Genomic DNA, 24,264 nt, shown 5'->3' on the forward strand with positions numbered 1-24,264 from the left:
CCCTTCTTCACCACTGGACTATACTCTACTGATGAGTCAGTAACTGAATGCGTGAAACAGTCTGTCTGCATTGTAGTGGAACAGCCTCGGCGTCACTGGTTTCACACATCTGTGGGCAGTCGACGGTAATTGCTTCCCAGATTTCTAAAGCTGCAATCTCCAATATTCCACTTCCTGTTAACGTATAAACACATCCAGATTCCCAGTGTCGGTCACAGGGGTTGCTCACTGGTTACCATGGTGGTACCTTGAATAACCGTGGATCACAAGCTCTGGGCTTTTGTTGACTGAATTAAGGAGGAAACTAATTATTTTCAGTACTGATTAATCTGTCCAGTACTTTCCCGGATTAATCTTTTTGTCTCAAAAAGAGGAAATAGTCTAAAATGCCAGTCCTAGTTCCCAGAGCTCAATGTGATGCATTCAGAACGATTGTTTTAGCGCTCCAAAAACAGTTGGTTCATGATGAAAAAAAGCATCACATTCTCATATTTGAGAATATTTGGAACCATAGAATTCGTGGCATTTTTCAACCAAATTGATCACTTTTCTGTCGATCGTCTAATCTAATAGTCTCCTAGTCCTTACAGCTCTACTGTGGACCCCAAATTCTGGACCGATTTCTCATATTTTTTTTTCCTCTGGACACTGGACATCGTACCATGTCATGCCTTGTCCTGAACGGTTATGAACAAGTTAAATTCACAGTAGGGTGTGCTTTTCTCAGATGACACTACATGAAGAAGCCTTCTGAAACTGCAACACTATTGTAATCACGACCCATCAACCCTTCTACAGCTGAACATCTGTCTGTTTTCCCACCACTGAAGAGGACATGATTAGCGTTCCTTCCAGTGACGAGGACTAAGACGCTATGCCTGTGTTTTAACTTTTTGTGTACAGTTTTGTTATATTTTCTACATTCCTTTTCAGTGTATTTTAGTTAACAGCTTTTTGTGATTCTCCTGATGAATGCCGTTGGTGTGAACTAGATTTTTGTTGATGGAGTTCAAACTTGCTCTTTTCCTCATAATTCATGAGCAACTTCTCACGGAGGTGTCAACAGTGCAATACGTTTCTGTTTAAACTGACCACAGCCATCACTGTCTCGTGTACACCACTGGTTCATCTTTTGTAACTTATTTTTTGATAATTGTGTGATTTGACTTGATCTCCTCGAGAGGGCAGTGGGCTCTGAACACAATGAATATGTTGCATATTGCAGCCACCTCCTTTGAGTGATAGATATTACTGAATGCTTTCGTCTTTTAGCTCGAGAAGATGCATTTTTCCCTCCAGTGAAAGGTGCTGATGTTCACGCGCACCAACCACTTGTCTGATGTGATAGTAAAGAAACCACAAACTTCCAATTTATATTTTTGTATTATTTTGTACCAATTTGTAGTCTTGGTTTATCTGACACCGAATGATGGAAGGAATTCGTTAATCATAATGTGCCACGGATAAATAAACACAAGTGAACTCAGTCTGTGTGGCGTGTTTCTTCTGAGGAAGCGGTTCCAAAGTGCCCGCAGCGTTTAGGGAAATGATGGTTTCTGCTGCTTTGCTCCAATTGGTTGAAAGGGAAGACAATGCAGCAGCTCCAGTGATAAGCCCTGCAGCCTTTACACGCAGTCCTCCAGCTGTGGCCGCATGCTGTCAATGCAACACATTATTTGTTTAATGTCTCAATAAACCGCACTGAAGCGGTGTTGAACTGTAACCGAGTACATTTACTCAAGCTCGGTAAGAAAAACAACTTAAATGTTGCCATTTTCTTCTTGTTACATGTTGCCCGCTACGTAGAAAGTTAAACTCTTTACGCCCCGACATTTGCCTGACAGCTGTTGGTGTTACTTTTTCAGATTACATTTGATATACGAAGCAAAATGTGATGCATTTCTCAAGATTAAAGTGTTTGTAAAGTTGTTAAACTTAACTTCACCTGAACCAGCAACAATATAATGAACAAATGAATGCATAAATGTATAAAAATGGGAGTACTTAAAATGTGTGGACACTAAGTATATTTTTCTTATAACTGCTTTTACTAAAGTCGTGAATGCAGGATGTTTACTGGACTATTGTTATCGTGTGGAGTTTCAACTTTTACTGAACTCAAAGATGTTCTTCTGCCACTGACTGAAGCACACTTTGTATTTCAGATCAAATCAAAAACAAATCATGTAATCCCTCATTCCCTGACTCGTGGGAACCATGGGTGGAATAGTATGTCCATGAGCAGCACTACTTTTACAACTGCAGACAAAGTTATTATTCAGTATTTGAGAAACGAGTTCAGTGTCTTTTCTGCCTCTTAACTCTGCCTCCACAGCTCTGTCAGAGCTTTCTATGTTTTGTGGCATTTTGATATATAGAAATCCATTCAGTGCTGGGGCCCTGTCTCACACACCAGACATTATGCTCCAATATAATGCTTGCAAGTTGACCGTGTCCCTTGTGTTGGACACGGCACAGTGGGCTGGGGACATGTCTGAGCCTCGGCTCTGTTCTCTTAAACACAGCAGACTAGTTTTCCGAGTTGTTTCTTGTTTTATTTTTCCCTGAGTCACAAATGTGGAATGTAACAATGTCCAAATGCTTAATCACATCAGCGCACAGATCTTTAATTAGCATTAAGATGAATAACAAAAGATTTTTATAAAAGTAGAATGTTCCTCCACATAAGCCTGATCAAAACATAATTAACTTGGCATACAGATTAAAGAGTAATCAGTATTAGGCACACTATTTCCATAATTTGTGTATTTTTAACATCTGGTAAAAAGTGTGCTGCTGTTGAGATCTCTTGTGTTAAGTGGCCCATCTGTAAGGAGGGGCGGAGACAAGGGGGCTGTCAGTTTGACAATGGAGCATTCTCACAGTCTGCTGTAAGCTTTCGGGGGGCTGAAGAAGCTGCTGGCTCCCTGTTATGTGTCCTCCAGGAAGAATTTGTAAATAGGGTCAGTTGGGGGTGCAGCGAGGGCTGCCCACCTTTTGTATATGGTTGGGGGTCTCAGTACATTTGCTTTAAACTTATAATTTAACATTTAATCAGCAGGGGTGCTTATATGGTGCAAATTCCGAAATGTATCTGTGCTTAATGAAATGACCACACAGCAAACCTGGGACCTGGAAGTATTCTGGCCTAGAACAAGTGTTGATCATGCACAAAGAGTCGGGAGAGTCATTTTTGACCTGAGGCCCTCTGGCTGGTATCTGACCTCGCTTTAAGATATTTTCTTACATCTGCTTCATGAAATGTTTCTGTGACGCTTCATTCAACTGTAAACTTTACATGCTAAAGTAAATCTCAGTCGAAACCCATCTTGTACTCACCAGGTAAACCTCTGTGAAGGCAATGGATGCAATACTCCCTGTGTACTGAAATTATTGTTGTCAAAATGAATGTCTATTTCGTTGCTATAAAGAGAGCATCAGTAATAAAAACTACATTTACACTATTTCATTTGGAGTCCACGATGAAAGAGGCCATCATCATACTATTTAAGGGATGATTTGTTTTAAGTGGTTTTAAAATTCTTGCTGTTGTTTCGGTGATGTTTCTTTTATGCTCAGTTAAATTAAACATTATTTTACTTTATCCGTCCACTCTCCGATTCAGTGAGTAAAAAACAAAGAGGAAAAACAGGCCACTGAATTTCAGTTTTGAAAATGTCCAGTCTGTATAAATAAAATTCAGTTTTATTCCTCAAAATAACTTGTGAGAAAAATGCTCCTTCCACTCAATGTGTGATGTCACACTCGGCTCTGTAACAGGATCCTTGTGATACCATAAGAAGGTTCGTTGCCATACAAAAAGCTGCAAAGCCACCGATTCTTTGATGAGCAAGTTCTCCATTTTCACTTTTCATGGTGATATGCAGCATGTCAAATGTCCAGGACAAGTGGGTGAATGTCAACACGACTGAGGGAGCAAGTATTACTGTTTTCACACAACATACATTCATAAAGGGAGACTTGTTGTCCTTTATTTGGCCACCGTGCAACAGCATTTCTTCACTAAAAGAAGCAAACTGCTCACTACTAAACAAGCAGATTTGTATCCCAAAATTCTGTTAGAACAGATGAATAAGTGATTATTATTAGCAAAAGTCAAAATTAATGACAGCTTTCCAAATGTGAAGGTACTCCAGCTATTTATTTTACAACATTTCATAATTCCTTTTCCAAAAAAGTAGAAACCCATTCTCTCTTAATGCATTGAAATACCTCGGAGGAGCAAACTGCCTCTCCTGTTTTATTGAGGAGTGAGGGCACCACTTAGTGGAGACAATGGGAAAGTGCAGCGCCTCACGAGGAACAGTGTCAATGTCAAAAATGCTCAACCGCAGTAATATGTGGACAAAGCTGATTGGAACGCTTCTCATTCATTTCAGCAGCTGTATAGTCAAGGCAACAGATCCACGTGTTGTCCAGGTTGAGTGTCCTGCAGCTCAGATGACAAGAGTGTTCATTTATACTCATTTATTTCCAACGATCAATATTTTAGGAATGGAAGTTTTCTGAACTGGCATCATGTCCGTGAAACCATTTCGGCTATTTGGGGGAAACCTGACGTAGACATAATGCATCATTTTGCATCTCCAATTTTAAACAATAGAAAAAGAAAACAAGGCTGTTATCAAAGCTTGAATCATGTGTACATGATTGTGGTCTCTCAGATGATAATGCACATGTTAGCTTGATCATCAGACTGATGTTCCATTTCAGTTGACTTTAAAATGATTCCAAAGTTTGATCGGTAACCTTGAATGGATGTGTAAAACATTATTCAATTTGCATATTAAGCTGCATGATAGGAAAGAAACTGACCATTTCTTTAAATACTTCAATTGATTTGGCTTAACTGGTGAAATAAAAGAAAGAAAAGCAGCATATAAAGAGGTCCAAGTTCAACTGTCAGCAGCAGCTTTATTGTGGCTTTTACAGGGAAATATATTCTGGAGAACTGCAATAAATTCATGAAGGCTCTTGGTAAGAGACACATGCGTACTTACAGATATAGTTATGTCAGTATTGGATTAAAATGTGTTGATTCGTGCTGATAACTGTATTGTTTTCTCTGTGGGAATTCAAGACCCCCCACGACCCCAAGAGTGACATCATAACAGATTTCTGTCAGAATGACGAATTCAGATTCACTAAATGTATGATAGACTAGACCCGGAGCAACACCTCCCTCAGTGGGAAGGAGAGCGAACTGGAAACTATGGATGGCGAGACATTCAAGGTCATTTCATATTCTTGTTTCATATTAAATGTTTTATTACACATGAATTCAAACTTTAACCTTTAAATAAATCTAATGCCCAGGATGAATACACATATAAACGTAGCTCGTTGTCTTTGCGGTGGACGTGTGGACAAGTTACACAGAAAGAAATGTTTTTGGACCCAGAATGTCAGAGAGCATTAACACAACATCAATGGCGTGATACAAATGAGCGAAAACCCCAGGGTTGCTTGGCGAAACAATATTTAGTGGTACAAGTACATTATTTCATCCTTGTAGTATTACAGTACATAGTTTTAACAACTCGATTAGGTCAGATCTGAAGGTAAAACAACAGAATACAGCGCTGTGAAGCCAAGACATCCGTTTGCTCTTCGCTACAGATGGTTACTTTATTCCTCTTGCCTCAGTCATTGTTGGGAGCACTTCCATGACTTGTTTTTCCTCCAGCGTGCAGCCTCTTCTCCAATAAAGCATGTTGAGTCTGGCAGCATTAGATCCTTTTGTTAATTCTTTTGAAAGTCACACCCTTCTCTCCTGGAGTTATGCAATTCTAGAGGACACATAAAAAAAAAGAGATAAAGATGAAAATATAACTAACTAACTCAGGTTGTTTGCAAATATTTTGAGAGAATTTGTCTCAGTGAGTACGTGGTGGTTTTCATTGCTTTTGCACATGTGAAGTGGTTACTTCTCTTACCATTATCAGCTTATCCTCAATGATCTCTGCTGTGAAGTGGTACTGAGGAAACGGAATTGAAATCTTGCCTCCTTCCATAGTGACAGCAGCCTACAGGTCACACAGGTGAATGTCCAATGAGTCTGATCACATGACAGCATTATGACTGTAGTTGTGAAGAAGATTTGCAGTTCAGTGATAACTTCCTCCAGTGCCTGTTTTTAACTCACTGTGAATTTGGCGCCCTTCATTGTTGCCAGCTCACACTGCTGACCAGCGGTGAACGTATTGGACCAGGTCCAGTTGGGAACGGTTTGTGTCCAGGTGAAGTCGTTCCCATCCTGAACCACCTCCGTGACCACTTTGTGGTCTGTCTTGGCATGGAGAAGCCCTGTGACAGAGCAGGCGAAATTCCAAATACAGAACATAAAAGTAATGACGACTCACATTTATCCATTTGTGACTTATGTATCAATAACAAAAAAAAATACCAATAGCTTCCAGGAACTCCTCGTAGTTGTCTTGACTCTCCAGCTCATATTTTCCAGCGAAAGCCATGATGGTGAAAGAGAGGAAACGAGTGAAAAAGGAGTGGCCCTACAAACAGACTTTCTGTTCCTCTTGAACCACTGCTTTAACTCCCTCTTCCTCTCCTGTCATTCCTCACCATGTGTCAATATGTCCCTGCTCCCGGCTTTTCCTGCACGTTGCAAGTTTGAACATGTATGGTGCAGTAAAAAGCTCAGAACAAAAAATACACTCTTTGTACAGGTTGCCAAGAGGTCATGTGCGTTCAGCTAGATGTTTCTTTCTTTCTTTCTTTACTTGAATTTCCGCAATGATTCATAATTTAAAAATATGAAAATAACATCTTACTAGTAACATTCTAGAATTGAAGTTGGCACTTGTAGTTGAGGTATTTAAGGTGAAAAAGACCAAAACAACTCATATAACAAGAATCCTTCACCAGCTTAACCCTGCTGACAATGAACATGAGTGGTACGTTGCTAATCAGTTAGCATTTGAGCAATTTGTCAGAGTTCTCCTATCTGTCAGTCCTGCACAGGGCTGCAACTAATGATTATGGTAATTATTGGCGTTTCTGTTGATTCTTTTATTGATTGATTGTTTGGTCTATAAAACGTCGGCTATAATAGTGAAAAACCACCATTTCCTGCTGAATTCCCAACAGTCTGACCTTACAGGACGCCGGAAATGCGCAAGTGGAAGGGACACATAGGAAGACCGTGTGTCTGAAAGGTGTAAGATGAAAGATAAAGTGATCCCAGCTGAATCAGGATTTGGACTGTTTCTTCAGGAGAGCCGCCTCTCTTTCAGCTGGAAGAGTTTGAAGTGAACAGTTGTTCCCTTGGTGAATGAACAAAGTCATGACAGTAGCACTGGTTGCTTCAGGACTGAGGTTAGTGGAGAGACAGACACAGAGAGAAATGGACACAGAGACAGATCTCAACATAAGAGGAATAGTTCCACATTTTGAGAATGGACTAAATAACTAAACATTTAAAATAACCGTAGATCTGTGCATGGACAGACATTAAAAGTAGTCTCAGACAGTGTGTACCAATCTGCTGGATTGATAAGACTAGAATAGTGATTGTATTTCCAACAGCAATGGAAGGCACCATACGTGTCTTCCGGTATGCACTCCAGCCCTCACAGCTGTGTGAGTTTCCTGGTTGAGCGGGCAACTGACTGTCGACAAACACGACTCGAGTCTCGGACGTTTAAATACGTAACAAATGGCCTCCGAAACCGTAGAAAATGCTTTGATAGACACGCTGAAGCGCCTGAGCAGGAGCGACTTCAGGACCTTTTACAGACGGATGGTGAAGCAAGTCCCACAGGCGCGGTTTGATTTCCCTGCTTTCATTAGTCAAGACCCAACAGATGTCGCAGACTTGATGGTGTCACACTTCAACGAGCGTGGTGCTCTGAAAGTTGCTGTGGAGATGTTGACTCGGATGGGCTGCAAGGACGAGGCAGACAGACTCACCTCAAGTCAAGTTTTTTCCTTCTTTTTAATACTTTGATGCAGAATGAGAACTGTATTACGTAAAGCCAGGCTGCGTGCAAATAACAAGCAATAATGTTCATCTATAAACTCAAACATTGCTCACCGACCCATATTGCTTTTTTAAATATAACCACTGAGCAGGCAACTTTGAAGGCCAATCCGCTCATAGCGAAGCGGTGACGTCCCTGCCAGGTGCTCACTCATAAACATGGCTGCATGAAGTTACCGACACACTGATATCGTATTCAGAATCTAGTTTACCACAGTGTCCACGTGATATTCCTTCAAGTGCTGTAATACTTCCATATCATTCATCTTAGAATTACCTGATGCACATCCTTCACTGGAGCTCAGCCTCGAGGCCACGTCATGCACATCTGACAGCTGAGTTAAGAATATGTCTTGAGAGCTTTTATATAAACTCAACCCTCTAAAGTTTTAATTAAAATGTTTAGTATGACAATTTTTTTTTGCAATTTATCATGTGCAGCTGCAATATGTTTGGTCTGATATTAGTGCTTTTGTTGTTGACCAATTATTTGGTGTTTTCCATATCAATACGAGCAAATATAAGTTAAGCCCTGCTGAAATATTTAAAGGCAGGGTTGTTCATCTTCTTCGAAACCGTTTTGTGGAAATTGTCATCACATCCTGACCTCAATTAATGAATCAAATGCTGTGACAAAAATAAAAGGGAAACAACCTGGTATTGTGGTTGTTCCAGGACTGTAATAAGCCCGTCACACATTTCATGCGGCCCGAATGTAATGATTGGACTTGCTTTGAAAGTTACCACCATGGACGAGTACCGACTGATTCATGACGTTGAAATGAGACTCATCTCTACGATGCCTCCTCATTTCACGACTAAAACCTACATAAGGAGGCAGCTGGCGGGAGGAAGAGCCCTAGGGAACTAAAAGTTCCCTGCTGCCAAAGAAATTGTTTTGGAAATGAATATCTTTACACAGTTTTTTTGTGAAGCTCCTTAATGGTTTAGAGGTTAAGGTGACGACTTTAATTCGCAAATTTTCCAATTTCAGTCTGACTGGGGACCTTTGTTTAGACAAAGAAACTTTAAAACAATGCTGTACCAGATTTATTTACTGCGTCCATCAGAACTAACTGTCTCAAATTAAAGTACAAAGTGATTTTAGTAATTGTAATTTAATGCTGTGTCTTCTTATTTTGACAGTGTTGGAAGCATACGGACAGTCCTTCACGTCTGCTCTCACGGGTAGGGAGTCACTTCTGTGTTTTTACTATTTTATTGATGTACTTTTGTAGAAAATATCTTGCCTTGTAGCTATTTGAACTTATACATACCACATTTAACAATCTTAACATAATTAACAAATGTCCATCAGATACACTTTGAATATAGAAAGAAATATGTTGAGTATCTTCTAATGAATTCAATAAATCACTAATGAGTATTTTCTCTTTAGGTCCTACCTCAGAGGAGCACTCCGTGGACAGACATAAAGATCATCTGATCCACAACGTGGGAAACGTTTAACACATTTTGGATGAGCTCCTTAAGAAGGGAGTTATTCAACAGGAAAGTTATGATGAAATCAGCGCTCTATCGACCTCGGAGGAGAAGATAAATGAGCTCATTGATGGTCATCTGAAAACTGTTGGGAGCAAAGACATCTTCTATGACATCGCCGGGAAGAATCTGAAACTACGTGGACAAGGTCCAGATTCAAGGTTCAGCTTTTATTATCATTATAAAATACAGGATTGCACAATGAAATGTAGTTGTAGCCCTCCCCATGACACACATAAAATAGATACTTTCTTCCCGAATATTCATATTATCATAGAAAATAGGCAACAACATAGAACAACAACGTTAACCTAAGATTATACAGATCGAAGCATTGACTTAAAAAAAGAGACTGTTCTTTTGGAGCCTGACAGTGTGCAGACGTTTGTGCCTGAAAAATTGCTGTCGAACACGTACCAAGTGTGTTTCACTGCCCCCCCCCCCCCCTGCCTTCATCAGTGAGGTGTTCTATGTACTATAAATGAGTACATGAATAAACAATATGTTTGTTTCCTTACGCCAACTGGAGAACCACACTGCATGGATCAATATCTGTGCCGTCGGGAAGTGATGACCAATACTTCAAGACAGTTCGGATGTTTGAGAAAGTGAGTGAAGGACCCTTCTTGACTTCTAGTTTGGGTGGTCTGTGCCTATCATCTCATCAAATTAAAATGTTGAGACTTTTGGATTGATTATTACATTCAAGAGTCAATATTTAAAATATAAATATTATAATATGATTCCAAGTTTTAAAATCAAGACTCTTAATCGCACTACTTCGAAAATGAGATCAATAATAAATATGTTGTTCCTCGGTTCCAAGACCAAGATACATATTGACTCTACAACAGGATACTGGATGCAACTTGAGCCTGAAGTGAACTGTGTGGATTCAGAGGATGCTCCAATTTACAGGTCTGATAAAAAAAATGTGTTGCTACCATTAATATAATGCATTATTTCAATTATCATTGTGATGTTTTTCCAGCAAATAAAAACAAGGTTGATTTTGTTTTGTTTATATTAATGATGTTTCTGTTGGTTTTACAATATTTCAGTGTAAAGTAGACCCGAACTTACAATACTTGTTTTTCTTTTCGTAAACTAGCCTACGGTCTGAAGCAGGTTGCTTTCAATGCAGTGTCTCTGGCTTGCGCTGGGTTTGTAAGGAAAAGGTCAGCTTCAAGTACCAGTTTGGCTCCTGGGAGGAGCACATGAAGAGAATGGAAACCATGCATTACATCCCTGGAGGTCCCTTACTGGACATTACAGTCGTTACTGGAACGTTACATGAAGCGCATCTGCCACACTGGATTTGCACAAGTAAGCCAACATCCTATTGAAAACCAAAATGCAACAATTTGGTTTGATAGTATGTCTATAAATACCTTGACGCACTTGTCTTTTTTGCAGAAGACAACCCCACTATTTTGACCAAGTTTGCAGTCCTCCACATAGATAGCTGTGGAGATGTTGTGGAACACGTGTCTGAAGTCACACCATCACATGTCAAGCTCTGCCAGCCAATTTTTTCCCCACGAGGAGTCCTGATGAGAGCCGGCTTCCCCGTGAAAATTAACTGTAAAGTGTTAATATACAAGACCAACAAAGCATTCCTCACACTGCATGTTTATCTGATCCCTCGGGATCCTGCTCTGCAACAGGTTATTGCTCTCATCATGTTGATTCAAATTCAACGTTCCCGACTGCAACCTTGAATTCTTTGTTTTGAGGACTTCTTTTTTCCCCCACAGACAATAAAAAACAAGGAATTATCCAATGGATGCAAGATGATTGAAAAGCCATACCCAGTGAAGTCCCTGAAAATGCGCAGCCGTTTCATCCTCACAGCCGATATGGACACTGCAGAAATTCACCCTGAGGTTTGGTTACAACTGTCTTTCGGTTATTGAGGGAACTGTGTTCCAGAAATAAATAAGATGAAATAATACAACGCTGCAGCCAGGAGATGGTTAGCTTAGCCTAGCCTAGCATAAAGACTGGACACAAACTCTGACCACCACCTCTTCAGATCACCGATAGTCTGCCATACAACCACAACTTGTTTTCACACTGTTTTTCGTTAGGATTAAAATATGAAGAAAGACAAGTGTAAACAGAGCCAGCTGGCTGTTTCCCCCCCCCCCGCTTCTACTCTTTGTGCTAAGCTAAGCCACCTGTCTTCTGATTTACAGAACAGACATGAGAGTGGTATCGATCTTCTCACATAACTCTTGGGAAGAAAGCAAATGAGCATGTTTTCCAAAATGTCAGACTATTCCTTTAACATAGCATGTCCAGGAATTGATTTTTAAAAAATGAAAATACAGTCCCTATATTAGTCCCTATATTTCTCTTTGGTTCGCTATAAATCTGAATATCAACACATCTTTAATTTGACAAATTATGTTTGAACGAATCCATTTTAAATATTGAGCCTGACACAAGCTCTAATTCTGCTCCTTTTCCATTTTTATATTTTGTTAACAGGATTTTGAGCTCGAATATGAAGGCAGTGACCCAAACTTCTTTGAAGTGTTCATTAAAAGTCCAGACAATCAATTCCAGCTCACAATGAGACATAAGTCTGGACCAGTGTGGACCTGTGCCATTCGAAAAGGTCAGTGGTTGTGGAATAATATTCTGATATTGTGTATTTAAGGCACCCATGTGCCACACTTATTGAGCTCAAACGGCTTGTTGGTGTCTTTTGTTTTGAATGCAATACATGAAGCCACGAAATCAAACAAATATATTTATTTTTTCTGCATCGTATTTCAGATGACTATCAAAACACTGATGTTCAGGTGATGTATGGTAAGACACTGAAGATTATGAGTATTTAGAAGAACTACACTCTTTTGACGTGTCATAAGATCTGCAGTATATGAACATCTTGGTGTGGCTGTTATGACTGATGTTTTAAAATGCAGTTAAATAGTTTAAAACCAATAACATTATTACAGTAATAGCTTATGGTGCGCTTCACTGAATCTTGAGATTGTAAATAAACGGTAAGATTAATTTCCACACGGGCAACACTAGCATCACAGTGTAACTAAACTTTTTAGTGTCTGCATCATGAACCACCTTAAAAGTCCAAAATCTGAGTTGTTTCATTCTTTCCCACGTTACTCTTGTAGCGGAGGAGCTTGACAGAGTGAGGCGTAAACTTGTGGAGACAGTGTCCAGAGAACTGGTCAATCAGCTGCTGGATGACCTTTTAAACGATGGTGTCTTGAATGAGGGGGAGAAAGACTCGATACTTCAGGAGAACAACACCACGGCAAACAGGGCACGCTGCCTCATTGACATGGTGAGGAGAAAAGGACACGAAGCCAGCAGGAAGATATTCACTCACCTTCGAAGCAGAGACCCTACACTCTCCGCTGAGCTGGGGCTGCCCTCTGGTTGACCTGTGTAGCCAGGTGAGGTCTCAGCAGAGCTGGTCACGTTAATCAACTAGATTGTGATCTTTTATATGTCAGTGCCTGAGCTGGAGGGAACTTTTTATTGTCTCATTGTTTGACATCAAATGTTTAAAGTGTATCTACAGTAATTATTGAACAGCAGTGATATTGTACACTGGTGTTCCTGCAGTGGTCAAGGAGAGAATCCCCTCTCATCCATGCTGCTGATACATTGTGGACAGACAAAACGAAGACGGTCCTCAGTCATTACACACTGCCATGTCAGGTGACAGATTAATGATGATTCATGTTTTTATTGGGAATGTTTTATCGACTATAAGCATTTGATCAAAGCTGCACTAAGCAACATGTTTTATTAACGATGGATAAAATAATGAGAAAGGGGTCAACATACTCCACATACAGTTTCCAGCTGCTCCTGTTTCCAAAATGCAGCAGTTTTTATTGGAATTGCTCTAATAAACCCAACAGTTAGACACGGTTAGCAACTAACTGGTGAAGACGGTGGAGCGTTTAGCAGCAAGAGCTAGGTATTAGGTGAAGGTAAAGAAAAGAAACCCCCTGTCTGCTTTGAGTGTAAATACAGACAAACCACCACGTACATGCCAATGTGAATCTGATGAATGTACGATTGTTTTCTTTGATTGATGTTTACTTTTGTAAGTGAAGCACAGATGTGTTTTTGTTGTTGAAGGCGATCAATATGCAAGGTGACTTAAAGTCTAATGACACCCTCTCCCTACATTGACTTGAATTACAGTTTGTTTGCAGTAACATCATTTTGCGACCCGATTTCAATAAATATTTTTTATAACACTTGTAGTTCTGGATAGTATTTTTTTTTATCTATCTATGATCATTTAAAAAGGTGGAAGTTACAGAGTTTGCCTCCAAGCGACATTTGATCAACATTCTATGTTTATTCATGTATCACTCACATTTCTCAAATCAATATTCAGAACTTTTTGAACATCAAACGTACAAACAATTACATCTCATGATTGTGCGCACAGCAGATAAAGCAGGTTATACTTTACTTCCACAACATACCATGAAGATATCAAGTGACTGCAACAGAAAAGACATTTGTCTTATCACACATTGTACATGAGTCAGGCTCTTTGTCAGTCTTTTTACAGGGCAGACATGGGGCTTTAACCGAGCGGAAGACCGTATTGGGTTCCTAAAAATGTGTCCTTTTTACTTCAAATTTATTCTGTTTAATCAAAATGCACCCACGGGTGTCTTTCGGTCCCTAAGAGGGCGATAAACAGTGGTTTTCACACACCGTCTTGAACCCGTTACTGTTCACTGAAAGAAACTCTCCCGTCTATGTCAACCACATATACAGTTACATGGGAGAAAATACCTCTGATACAGCAATACTCAGTTACCATCACCTTACATTGACCACTAATGACAGCGACAATCCACCGATGAATGAACATGTACAGTGAATGCAGCTAACCTGTCGAATCAGACACCCAGGCTCTGTGACGTAGTACTCTCAGTGACACTCAGCAGTCACACCATGTCATCAGGCACCCTGCTGTTTTTGTCGCTCCCTCTCCTGTCTCTATTCTTCCGAAAGGTGAAAGAGAAAATACCACCAGTGGTCTCCTCAGCTGGTTTTCCTCCTCTTACCTCCCCTCTCAGAGCTCCTTGCTGGCAGTCTGCGGGGCTGCCAGGCAGCAGGTTTGGTGTGGAGGGAGTTGGGGTGGTGCCCCCCCAGATGTATGATGTTTCCCCTTCAGGGCAAGGTGGGAGACCCTTGCTCAGGTAGCTGGGGCTCGGGCTGGCTGAGGAGGGCAGAGTACGCTGGCTGCCGTTCAAGCAGCTGGAGTTGTGATCCGCTGAGCCTTTGCGCGAGTGTCCGGAGGAGCTGAAGTTGGAGGAGCGGTAGTTGTAGGCTCTCCAGCCGGGATTCTTACGCTGGTGACACTGGCATCGTAGGATGCGGATGAAGGCCAGCTTGAACTCTCGGTTGTAGCAGGGGTAGATGATGGGGTTCAGGCAGCTGTTGAAGTAGCCCAGCCAGAAGATCACTTTGAAGACGAGATCAGATGGGCGCAAGTTCACATTAAAAGACCCTGAAAACAATAGAAACAGAGGGAGAAAATGGGAAAAAACACTTTTATTAGAGGCCAATGGCTTAGTACAGAAACCTCAAATGAACCCCTTAAAGGTTCCTGCTATTTTCACTGATTTGAAGGCAGGGCTCAGTTGGAAACAGGTTAAGTCACCTACTTCTGTGTACTATTCACAATTTAGAAACATTTAGATCAAAATGGGGTGACAGTTGTGGTTTTGTTGCTTACGTTGCCAGACCTGTTAATCAGATCTTATAAAAACCACACCCTCACAGCGAGATGCGCCAGATCAGCTGAGTTTTAAAGCTGTGTATCAAAGATGACTGATAAGAAGCGTCACCAATGGTTTGAGATGGTACGCTTCCTGTCTCCTCAGTGGGCGTGATCATGGTGTTCATCACCCCACATCCTTAGGAAGCTTTGTGAACGTTGTGTGGATGGATGAAAGCAGACTTTCACTTATATTCGCAATATGTATTTATATTTTCTTTGACTAACATTGTATATTTACACGGCTAACAGCCATGTTTAGCATCACTATGGTGTTTGCAAACTGTTGAAAGACTTCTATCCATTCAGCTGAATTATTATTACTGTCTGTTCAATAAATATGTTTTTTTATATTTAAGGGTTTTCTCATCTCGGTTTATCTCTCACAGGGAGGTTAAACAGATTTTTTTCCACCACACTAAGCTAGGCTAATCACCTCCATCTCCATACGACCGCCATGTTTCTACAGTAGCCCAGAACGGACAAACCAAACACTGGCTCGAGATCGAGTCATTCACGTTTTCGCGTCAGCCCCCATAGTTCTCCGACACGCTTGGCACACGGGAAAAGTTTCAGTTGGTTGCAATCTGCAACCTCACTGCCTTCAAATCCAACACACTGCACCTTTAACGCACGACACACGAGTTTAATCAAAATAAAATGACACACAAAACTTGTTTTCATCTGATGGAATGAAGCAGCCATAAAAACATGGCTAGAACAACAGGTTTTTTGCAAACCTTAGAGCTACCAAAAAGGGGAAAATAATCAGGAATGCACTGATCCAACTTTGTGTCTCCAAATACTGCTCTATCTAATCTGTTGAATCAGGGCCGTATCAGCTCAGTGCATCCCAGCTCATGATAAATTGTGTTTGTATTTTACCCAGTAGGTGGCAGCAGTGATTAAGAATAGCATCTGGCTTTAGGTCGGCTGTACAGGTGGACCTATGAGTACAGTCTATTCCACGTGTTATTTATCAGTAAAGAAACATCTTGTACATATGAAAGATTTCACAGGCAGATAAAGTGCTCCCTTTTCAAAAAGCAATGCTGCCGCTCTGTTACAGTTCAGAGAACCTTCATATGAAGAATACAGAAAGAGTGAGATGACCCTGAATCCCGTTTTAGATAAATACACTGTGGGAGACATGCTTCGCTTTGAGCAAAGGGCAGACAGTTGAAATAAAACGGCACCTTTTCTCTGAGAGTTTATGGAGGTCTCACGACCACAACAGCACACAGCTGAATGCACATGTGGGCATGTACGATGGGAAGCAATGTGTAACCGGACTCAAATTCCATGTATGCGCACACATACATGGCCAATAAAGCTGATTCAGATTCAGATTCAGATTCAGATTTGGGGAGGTGTGTCTTCTGTAAGACTCATCAAGACATTTTCTGCAGGGAGAGGCAATCCTAATGATGGTCAACATTACAAAAGATTCTGAAGCAGGCGTGTCATGTTTGCTCATGAAATTTGGCCTGTGTCACACTGCAGTGATTTACCCGTGTGTCCAAGCTTATTAAACAGAGGAAGCATATCTTACAAGCTAATGAGGTGAGAGGGGAAAGCCTGAAGATAAAAAACACAGCAAGTGTGAGGTTGGTGTGAAAGAAACACAGACACTGTGTGTGTGGGCCGATTTGTGTGTTTCTCTACAGCAACCCACATTCTTACATTAACATCACATTCCTGGAGAGACTGAACATATCATATACTGATGCACTAGAATATCAGGCTTTCGAGTGAGAAATGAGCTGTAAGATATTTTAGGCAGACAGATACTTCAGCTTGCTTCATCACGAATACCACATCAGCAGCTTTAACAGTTATTTCAAGCAGTTAAATGTACATACATACATACATAGTATGTATACAATCATACATAGTCAACGGGTCAAATATATTACTGGTTGTGAAAAATGAAAACCTAAATGGAGTTTTATAGTTGTGTCCACTTTATGAGTTGAAAACCATATTAAAAAATCCACCATTGTTTTGGTTTGATGCCACAAATTCCTGTGCACAAACCTGCAACTATATGCAAAGTTGATATCACAGATTTCTTTCATTCAACATCTAGAAAAAACACCTGTGTGTGTGTGCACGCACGCACACACACACACACACACACACACACACACACACACACACACACACACACACACACACACACACACACACACACACACACACACACACACACACAGTGATCCAGTCAATTTGTTAACCTGAGGAAAGCGATGAGTGTAACAACAGGAGGAAATGTCACTTCCAACTTTCATTAGCGGTTCCTAAATGGCAGCACAGTATGTAGACGGCTGTCTGAATGTGTCTTGGCCTCTTGTTCTTTAGATGAATGGGTCTCTTCTCAGTTGCTGGTATTTTCTCATGCTATTTTCGTTTCTGGACAGCCACTTAATACATGTGATTACATAACCGTATGAGTTATGCTTGTGATTGGGATACAGAGGTTTGGAGGGGAATTCAAACTTGGTCTTTCTGTTATTTCTCTCCCCGTCTCTCTCCTCTCCTCTCCCTTTCTTTGTCTCTCTCTCTCTCTCTCTCTCTCTGAAAGTAGCTGTTTGCAAATATATATATTTTTTTATTTGCTAGCGGATCACAAATATGAAAAAATCGAACTAACCCTAACCCTAAGATCCCAAATGTCCCAACATATCTTTTCGATCAGTTTATTAAATCATGAATAAATGGGCTCTGTTCCAGGTATTTTATTTCATTATCTATTTATCTGACAATTTTCTCATGGAATCGTTTAAAATTTGTGAAAATTTGGTCCACCCCAAGGTGACACTTTCACATTGCCTGTGTCAACCCCCCCCCCCCCCCCCCACATATATTAAATTCACAATGATCGACAACACAGAAAAGCAGCAACTCCTCACACTGGAGAGGCCGGTACCAGAGACATTCTTTCTTTGGAGATTTTTGTTTTATGGCCGTTTATTGCCTTTATTGGTACAGCTGGAGAATGACAGGAAAGGGAGGAGAGGGATGATGTGCAGCAAAGGGCCTCAGTCTACATGGAGCTCACGCTCCACTGGGTGAGCCAGAGGTCACCCCACGATGTTTTGTCATCAGTTATAAAAATAGTTTATTCATTTTCCGTTGAATTGATCAATTGAATATGTTTACAGCTTTATTCCATACCATGACAAAACCTTAGGTTATCTTTTTCTATTTCTCCTTTCCTTTTTACAGACTGATTTGGTTTAGTCAATAGTTCAGAAAAAAATGACTGCATTTCATTTATAAGCCTCTCAGATGTGCTACAACAGTGTCATCTGCACAGGCAAACACAGCTGTGTGGCTCTGCCTCTCAGGAAGGGTCCTCTAAACATCTAGAGGCCACAACAGAGACCAAAAGGTGGTACATACATACGCTGCGCTTCCTTTCTGCAAAAGGGCAGAATAAAGTAGGACACTGAAATAAATCTGGTTTGCAACAGACCTTCCTGTTGCCAGACGCCGTGCATGTTTGCATGTTTAAGTTTTGTGTGAAGGTAGTCCATTTTTGTTGCTTGAAGGTGTTTATGTTGAAAGGCTGTAGTGTAAATACAGCAGAGGACGCGAGACAATGGTATGGAGATAACTGTGGGATGTTTTTGTAATGGTGGTCTTGGCCCTTCTGTTAAGAGACATGTTTGCACCTCCTTCCTGAGAACAGGCACGTACACATACGAGCACATCTCACTGTGAAACACAGGAACATCTTAACAAAACAAGGCATCCTGTTATTCTCACTAATTGGAAGAAGTGATGCCTATTCTGTGCCATGTAGAGCACACACACACACACACACACACACACATACACTCTGCTCTCCAAAAACTCACACATCCTGTGTCATTACACACCCATAGATGTGATTAATATGTCTTGATCTAAAAGGACAGAAGTTATTGCCCTCGCATATTGCTTTCAATGAAACCATGGCATGAAGCTATTTTTGGATAATTGAGTTGACATCCCAGGGACCCTCGCTTTCACCCCCGCTGCCCTGTGGCCCCTCCAGCTCAGATCTGACAACCCCTTTCTACTCCATTGCTCTGACACTTAGCATTCTCATTATTTTTCTCCTTCAAAAACCATTTCAATTACCCCCGAGGCTGAATGCAAGGGCCGGCCTGCTAATGTAGCATGAACGCACCCGCTTGTGTGAGATGCACACATGCACAGTGTCTTTTCCAAAAAACACGTCTACAAGGAAACAACTGGTTAACACCTCAGAGTGTTGCTTTTGCTCACACATGGGCCCACTGCTCGCACTAGTTGCTAAATGCGAGGCCTTCACAGCACATTGGTGCCTGCTCTGGGTGTTAAAGAGCCGTGGGACAATGTGTGCAATAAAATAAAACGTGCATCCGCTGAAGAATTTCGTTTTTTCTATCGGGCTGAGATGAGAACAAGAGGAAACAGCCAATTGAAACACTTAGAATGCAGACGAGTCCCTCCACTGAATCTTAATATTTTACAAGTTGAAACAGAACATGTTTTTACTCTTCATGACAATGCTTTAATGCTTCCAGTTCTATGTTTGTGTTTCCTTATCTCGTTTAGCTTTTTGTCTTTGGTTACCTGTAGTCAATTAATTGCTTAGACAATGGACAGGAAATTAATTAGAAATGGTTTCGATAATAAATCAATCGTCACTCGCTTCTTTTCCTCAGCTTACATCAAACAAAAAACCCAACCCTTTTACAATATTTCCTGACATTTTATACACCAAACCATTAATGAATTAATGGAGAAAGCAACTGTCAGAATAATTAACAATGACAATGAGTTAGTTGCAGCTCCAGCTGTATGTTTGCGTCTTTCTGTAAATTACTTTTCCGCTCTGTGTGCAGGTCTGCTGACAACTGGAGTCTCCTGAGTCTTCTTTTAACTTGTTTTTTTTGTTGTTTCTTTGCCGCAATGTTGAGTTTATAGGAGGTATTCTTAAGTTAATCTATCTTTATGTTTGGAAACTTTGCTGTCTGCAATTTAGAATAAAGATCTCTGTGTCTGAAAAATGTTTAGCTGCTCAACATACTGTTGTGCTATAGACCGGCTGGTGGGACAGGTGCAGTTTGAAAGGGGACAAAGAGAATCAATTAAAATACATTGTTGATATCAAAGATACAACTGATCCATCATGTAAAAGGTCTAGCATTTTTGTGAAACGTTGGCTGCTTTTGGCCCCTCAAAAAAGCCTTTTTTGGTTCATTTCTGCACTAGTCTGTGTTTATTGCTGTAAAATTAAAATGCTAGTGTCGTTTTTTTCATAATGTGATACAAGAATGTGTTCTGAAATCACTTAAAGTTTAGAAATGTCACCCTTACTGACAAACAAGCTAAGTTAGACAGCGCTCAGTGAGTGTGTGTGTGCAATGTTTTTGATCAGATAGGTCCAGTCAGGTGTGAAGGTGAGAGTTCACATATTTCCTAAAGCTGCACATGTTCTGAGTTTGATACTTCAGGGGTCAGAGGTTACATTGGCTCATGCTGGTAACTTCAAGCCGGTTTTAAAACGTTAAAGAAATCTGCAGCAACATTGACAGAGTCACCCAAAACACACATGGACAAAGTTGTACATTAACACACATTCATTTTTCTAAATTCCTCCACACACACACACACACACACACACACACACACACACACACACACACACGCACACACACACACACACACACACACACACACACATAAACAAAACACTCGTGCCATTCGCTAAAACCAGCGTACATACACCGCCAACCAAACCTCCACATACGTTACATATCAATGACCATATTCAGAGGAAGGAGCAAAGTAATAACAAGTGTGAGGCATGAAGTCCCAATCTGTGGGTGGAGGCTCATGAATACTCAGGGAGCAACATGATGACGGAGATTGCCCGATCACACATTAAGCATTTAGGTTCAGACGAGAGTCACACAAGAGGACCGGGACACAAAGTTAAATGGGTAATCCAGGTTTCCTACAATCCCCTTTAGGAAATAGAGGAGGCAGATTCAGTCACATGCTTTGATACAGTGGAGAGGTAAGTCCACTATATATATATATATACTATGTATATATCGTCGATGCATTGTGTGGAATTCCCCACTAGAAGACTGATGGACTTGTTTCTATGATTTCTTTCATGCATCTTGGAGGCCAGTTCAAAATGAGCTTGACATAAGGCTGTATGTTCCTCTGTCACAATATATCAGTGTGCTACACCAGAGATTGTACAGAGAAACATATACCGGTACCCTTGAGGAGTTTATTGACAGACATGCCCCTCCTGATTCTGCCCCCCTGAAGCCTCTCTGATCTGAAAATCCAAACTATGGAACAATTACACTTGTTATTTGCTTTTGGTATGCTCACTAAGAACACCTCGAGGCCAAATAATCCTCGTATAGTGATGTGTGTGTGTCCATGTGAGGAGGTGATAAACTGCAGCTTGAAGCCAGGAGCATAAACACATTCTGATATGACCACTGGATATGTGTCCATGTGCAGGCTCATGTCAATACACACTCACATACAACAACAACAAGTAGTATTTAGGATGAATTCATCCAAGCATTCAAAATACAGCAGCCATGATTGTAGGTCCGACTTTGTTCAGTGCGCCTCCATCACTAAATAAAAGACTTGTTTTAACCTCTTTGCCACCACACAGCCACATGAGCATTTGACCACAGAATGTTTGCCACTCTCAGTGACATCAGGGAGCCGTGGCAGGCCCCACAGGCCTTCAAATGCAGCGACTAGAGCAGAGGGAGGCCACCTACTCTTCACTTGGCACACTTGAGGTATTTGCTGCACCAGCAGATTAACTGAGGCTCAGGGAGTAATGCAAAGATTACACTAATTATGTTTGTAAAAGCTTGTGAATAATTACTCCTTAGACTCTGAAAAACATGTTTTTATCACACATTATTGGCCCTGAGTCTAGAAACCACAACATCAGTGCAGGCCAATTTTCAAGTTGGCCCAAATTCAAAGTCTGTATCATACAATATGCTGCATTCTAACTAAATTACATAAACAGAGGCTGTGAAGTCAGATAAATTGTATAGGTCCACTCCTCCTATATTGAATGCTTTTTTGTATTCCTGCAGTAGTCTTATAAAATGTCCAGTATATCAGAAAGACACTCTTAGGTTTTGTGACGATTCAGAGCAGTAAATAGGAGACCAGCTACTGATTCACGAGGCCTGTAGCCTTCAGTTTAACTTCAGACAGACATTTAGATAGATTTAATACCGTTTCTGCAGTTCTCATTTATTAAACTCAATGGCGTTTTTTAAAATTGGATTGGTTTGTGAGGAATATGTTTCATTCATGACAGTAGCCCTATAACAGACCACAATGACCTATTGGACCTACCTATGGGTAAGGCGAGGAAGAAGGGCAGCCAACAAAGCGTAAACATGCCGACCACAACTCCCAAAGTTTTTGCCGCTTTCTTCTCCCGGGAGAATTTCAGAAGTTTTACCGCGAGGGAACTTCTCGCCTGGTGCGCGCGGCCCTTGCCGGTGCCCGAACAGCAGGGCTCCTCCTGCACCTGAGAACCCTTGTGGATCCTGAGGGTCAGCTCACCGGAGTTCATCCTCTCGCGCATCACACCGGCTTCCAGGTTCTTAGTGGTCCGTTTGGCGACTATGTACACCCGGCAGTACATGACCAGAATAACGATGAGAGGGATGTAGAAGGAGCCGAGGGAGGAGAATAGCGCGTAAAATGGCTCCTCAGTGATGGGGCAGACCGTGTCGTCCGGCGACGGCGGCTGCTTCCACCCGAGCAAAGGTCCGATGGAGATGACCACCGACAGCACCCACACGCCGAGCATGGCCAGCAGAGCCCGCTTCTCTGTCACGATGCTCGGGTACTGGAGCGGGTGGCTCACTCCGATGTAGCGGTCGATGGATATTACGCACAGACTCATGATGGACGCGGTGCAGCACAGCACGTCCACCGCAGCCCAAATGTCACAGAAGATCCTGCCGAAGACCCAGTAGTCTAAGATCTCCAGAGTGGCGGACACCGGCAGCACCGTGGTGCCCAGCAGCAGGTCGGCGATGGCCAGGTTGATAATGAAGTAGTTTGTCGGTGTCCGCAGGTGCCTGTTGCACACCACAGAGAGGATGACGAGGATATTGCCCGCGATGGCGAACACGATGAAAGCCCCCAGCACCAAGCCGAGCGGGATGGCTCGGGTGAGGTACACCTCCGTGTGGTTCCCCCCGGAGCTGTTGGCGAAGTTGACCGGGGAGGACGCGTTCGGTATCCCGCCGAGTTCCGAGGAACCATTTTTCCACAAGTTCGTGACATTGTCAGTGCTCAGACTCATTTTGACTCAAGAGGTCCTCCATAGCAGGCTTCATATCACTAGTAACGGCAACTCACGAAAGAGCTTCACTGAACATAAACAAACTTGCCTAAATGTCCTCAGTCTGCATGGCTTCATTGCGTAATTGCAATTTTGTTTCAAAATCACTGCTGAGGTCTTCATCAGAGAAAACCCGTTCACTGTGAAGCGTACAGTCCCCATGCAGTCCTCCGTCCACTCTCCTGAGGGCTCAGTGGAGAAGTGAGGGGGCAGCAGTCATCCCCTGCCTCCCTCTGCACCACACACAGCGCTCCCATGTAGGCCTACTGGCCAACTGTACCGAAACGCGAGCCTATAAGCACGCATGACGCACAATTACAGAAAGAACCGTTAATAACATAGGCAACGTTTGCATCGTTTTACGCAACCGTGCGCGTTTTGGGAGAGGTGCCTCTTTGGGGTGTTGTTGCCTATTTTGTTTTTCCTGTGGGAGGGTGCTTAGCTTGACAATTATCAGGGAAATACTTTTGTGCCAAACTACCTTCACCTTGATCTCATCTTTTAGTTTTGTTTCGTTACTTAGTTAGAAAACAAGATCATTGACAATAC

At 41.6% G+C, this 24,264-nt stretch overlaps 3 protein-coding genes across 6 annotated transcripts; 1 reads left to right on the forward strand and 2 right to left on the reverse strand.

Moving 5' to 3' along the window:
• Positions 1–4,948: 4,948 nt before the first annotated feature.
• Positions 4,949–6,557, reverse strand: LOC306777718 (gastrotropin-like). The gene is made up of 4 exons (XM_079268952.1): positions 6,428–6,557; positions 6,167–6,327; positions 5,958–6,047; positions 4,949–5,810 (listed from the first exon to the last, which is right to left on the reverse strand). Exons 1-4 carry the CDS (start codon positions 6,492–6,494, stop codon positions 5,751–5,753), a joined length of 378 nt encoding a protein of 125 aa, XP_079125078.1. The 5' UTR covers positions 6,495–6,557; the 3' UTR covers positions 4,949–5,750.
• A 1,088-nt stretch (positions 6,558–7,645) lies between these two features.
• On the forward strand, positions 7,646–13,761 carry LOC306777787 (NACHT, LRR and PYD domains-containing protein 1b allele 2-like). Of its 4 annotated transcripts, none has more exons than XM_079269069.1 (10): positions 7,646–9,208; positions 9,420–9,684; positions 10,053–10,131; positions 10,350–10,441; positions 10,635–10,849; positions 10,940–11,190; positions 11,281–11,409; positions 12,017–12,146; positions 12,308–12,343; positions 12,670–13,761. In XM_079269069.1, exons 3-10 carry the CDS (start codon positions 10,120–10,122, stop codon positions 12,939–12,941), a joined length of 1,137 nt encoding a protein of 378 aa, XP_079125195.1. In that variant the 5' UTR covers positions 7,646–9,208; positions 9,420–9,684; positions 10,053–10,119; the 3' UTR covers positions 12,942–13,761. The 4 variants fall into 4 exon arrangements, with proteins under 4 accessions (XP_079125195.1, XP_079125194.1, XP_079125196.1 ...); XM_079269068.1 differs by having other exon boundaries at positions 7,646–7,955; positions 9,167–9,208; positions 9,420–10,131; XM_079269070.1 differs by lacking the exons at positions 10,053–10,131; positions 10,350–10,441.
• Positions 13,762–14,023: 262 nt separating this feature from the next.
• LOC306777472 (alpha-1A adrenergic receptor-like) lies at positions 14,024–23,892 on the reverse strand. Its single transcript, XM_079268610.1, has 2 exons — positions 22,713–23,892; positions 14,024–15,047 (listed from the first exon to the last, which is right to left on the reverse strand). The coding sequence occupies exons 1-2, from the start codon at positions 23,674–23,676 to the stop codon at positions 14,482–14,484; spliced, it is 1,530 nt and encodes a 509-aa protein (XP_079124736.1). The 5' UTR covers positions 23,677–23,892; the 3' UTR covers positions 14,024–14,481.
• Between the last annotated feature and the right edge of the window lie 372 nt (positions 23,893–24,264).

Source organism: Melanostigma gelatinosum (genome assembly GCF_949748355.1).
Source record: "Melanostigma gelatinosum genome assembly, chromosome: 5".
In the NCBI taxonomy this organism is placed as follows: Eukaryota; Metazoa; Chordata; class Actinopteri; order Perciformes; family Zoarcidae; genus Melanostigma; species Melanostigma gelatinosum.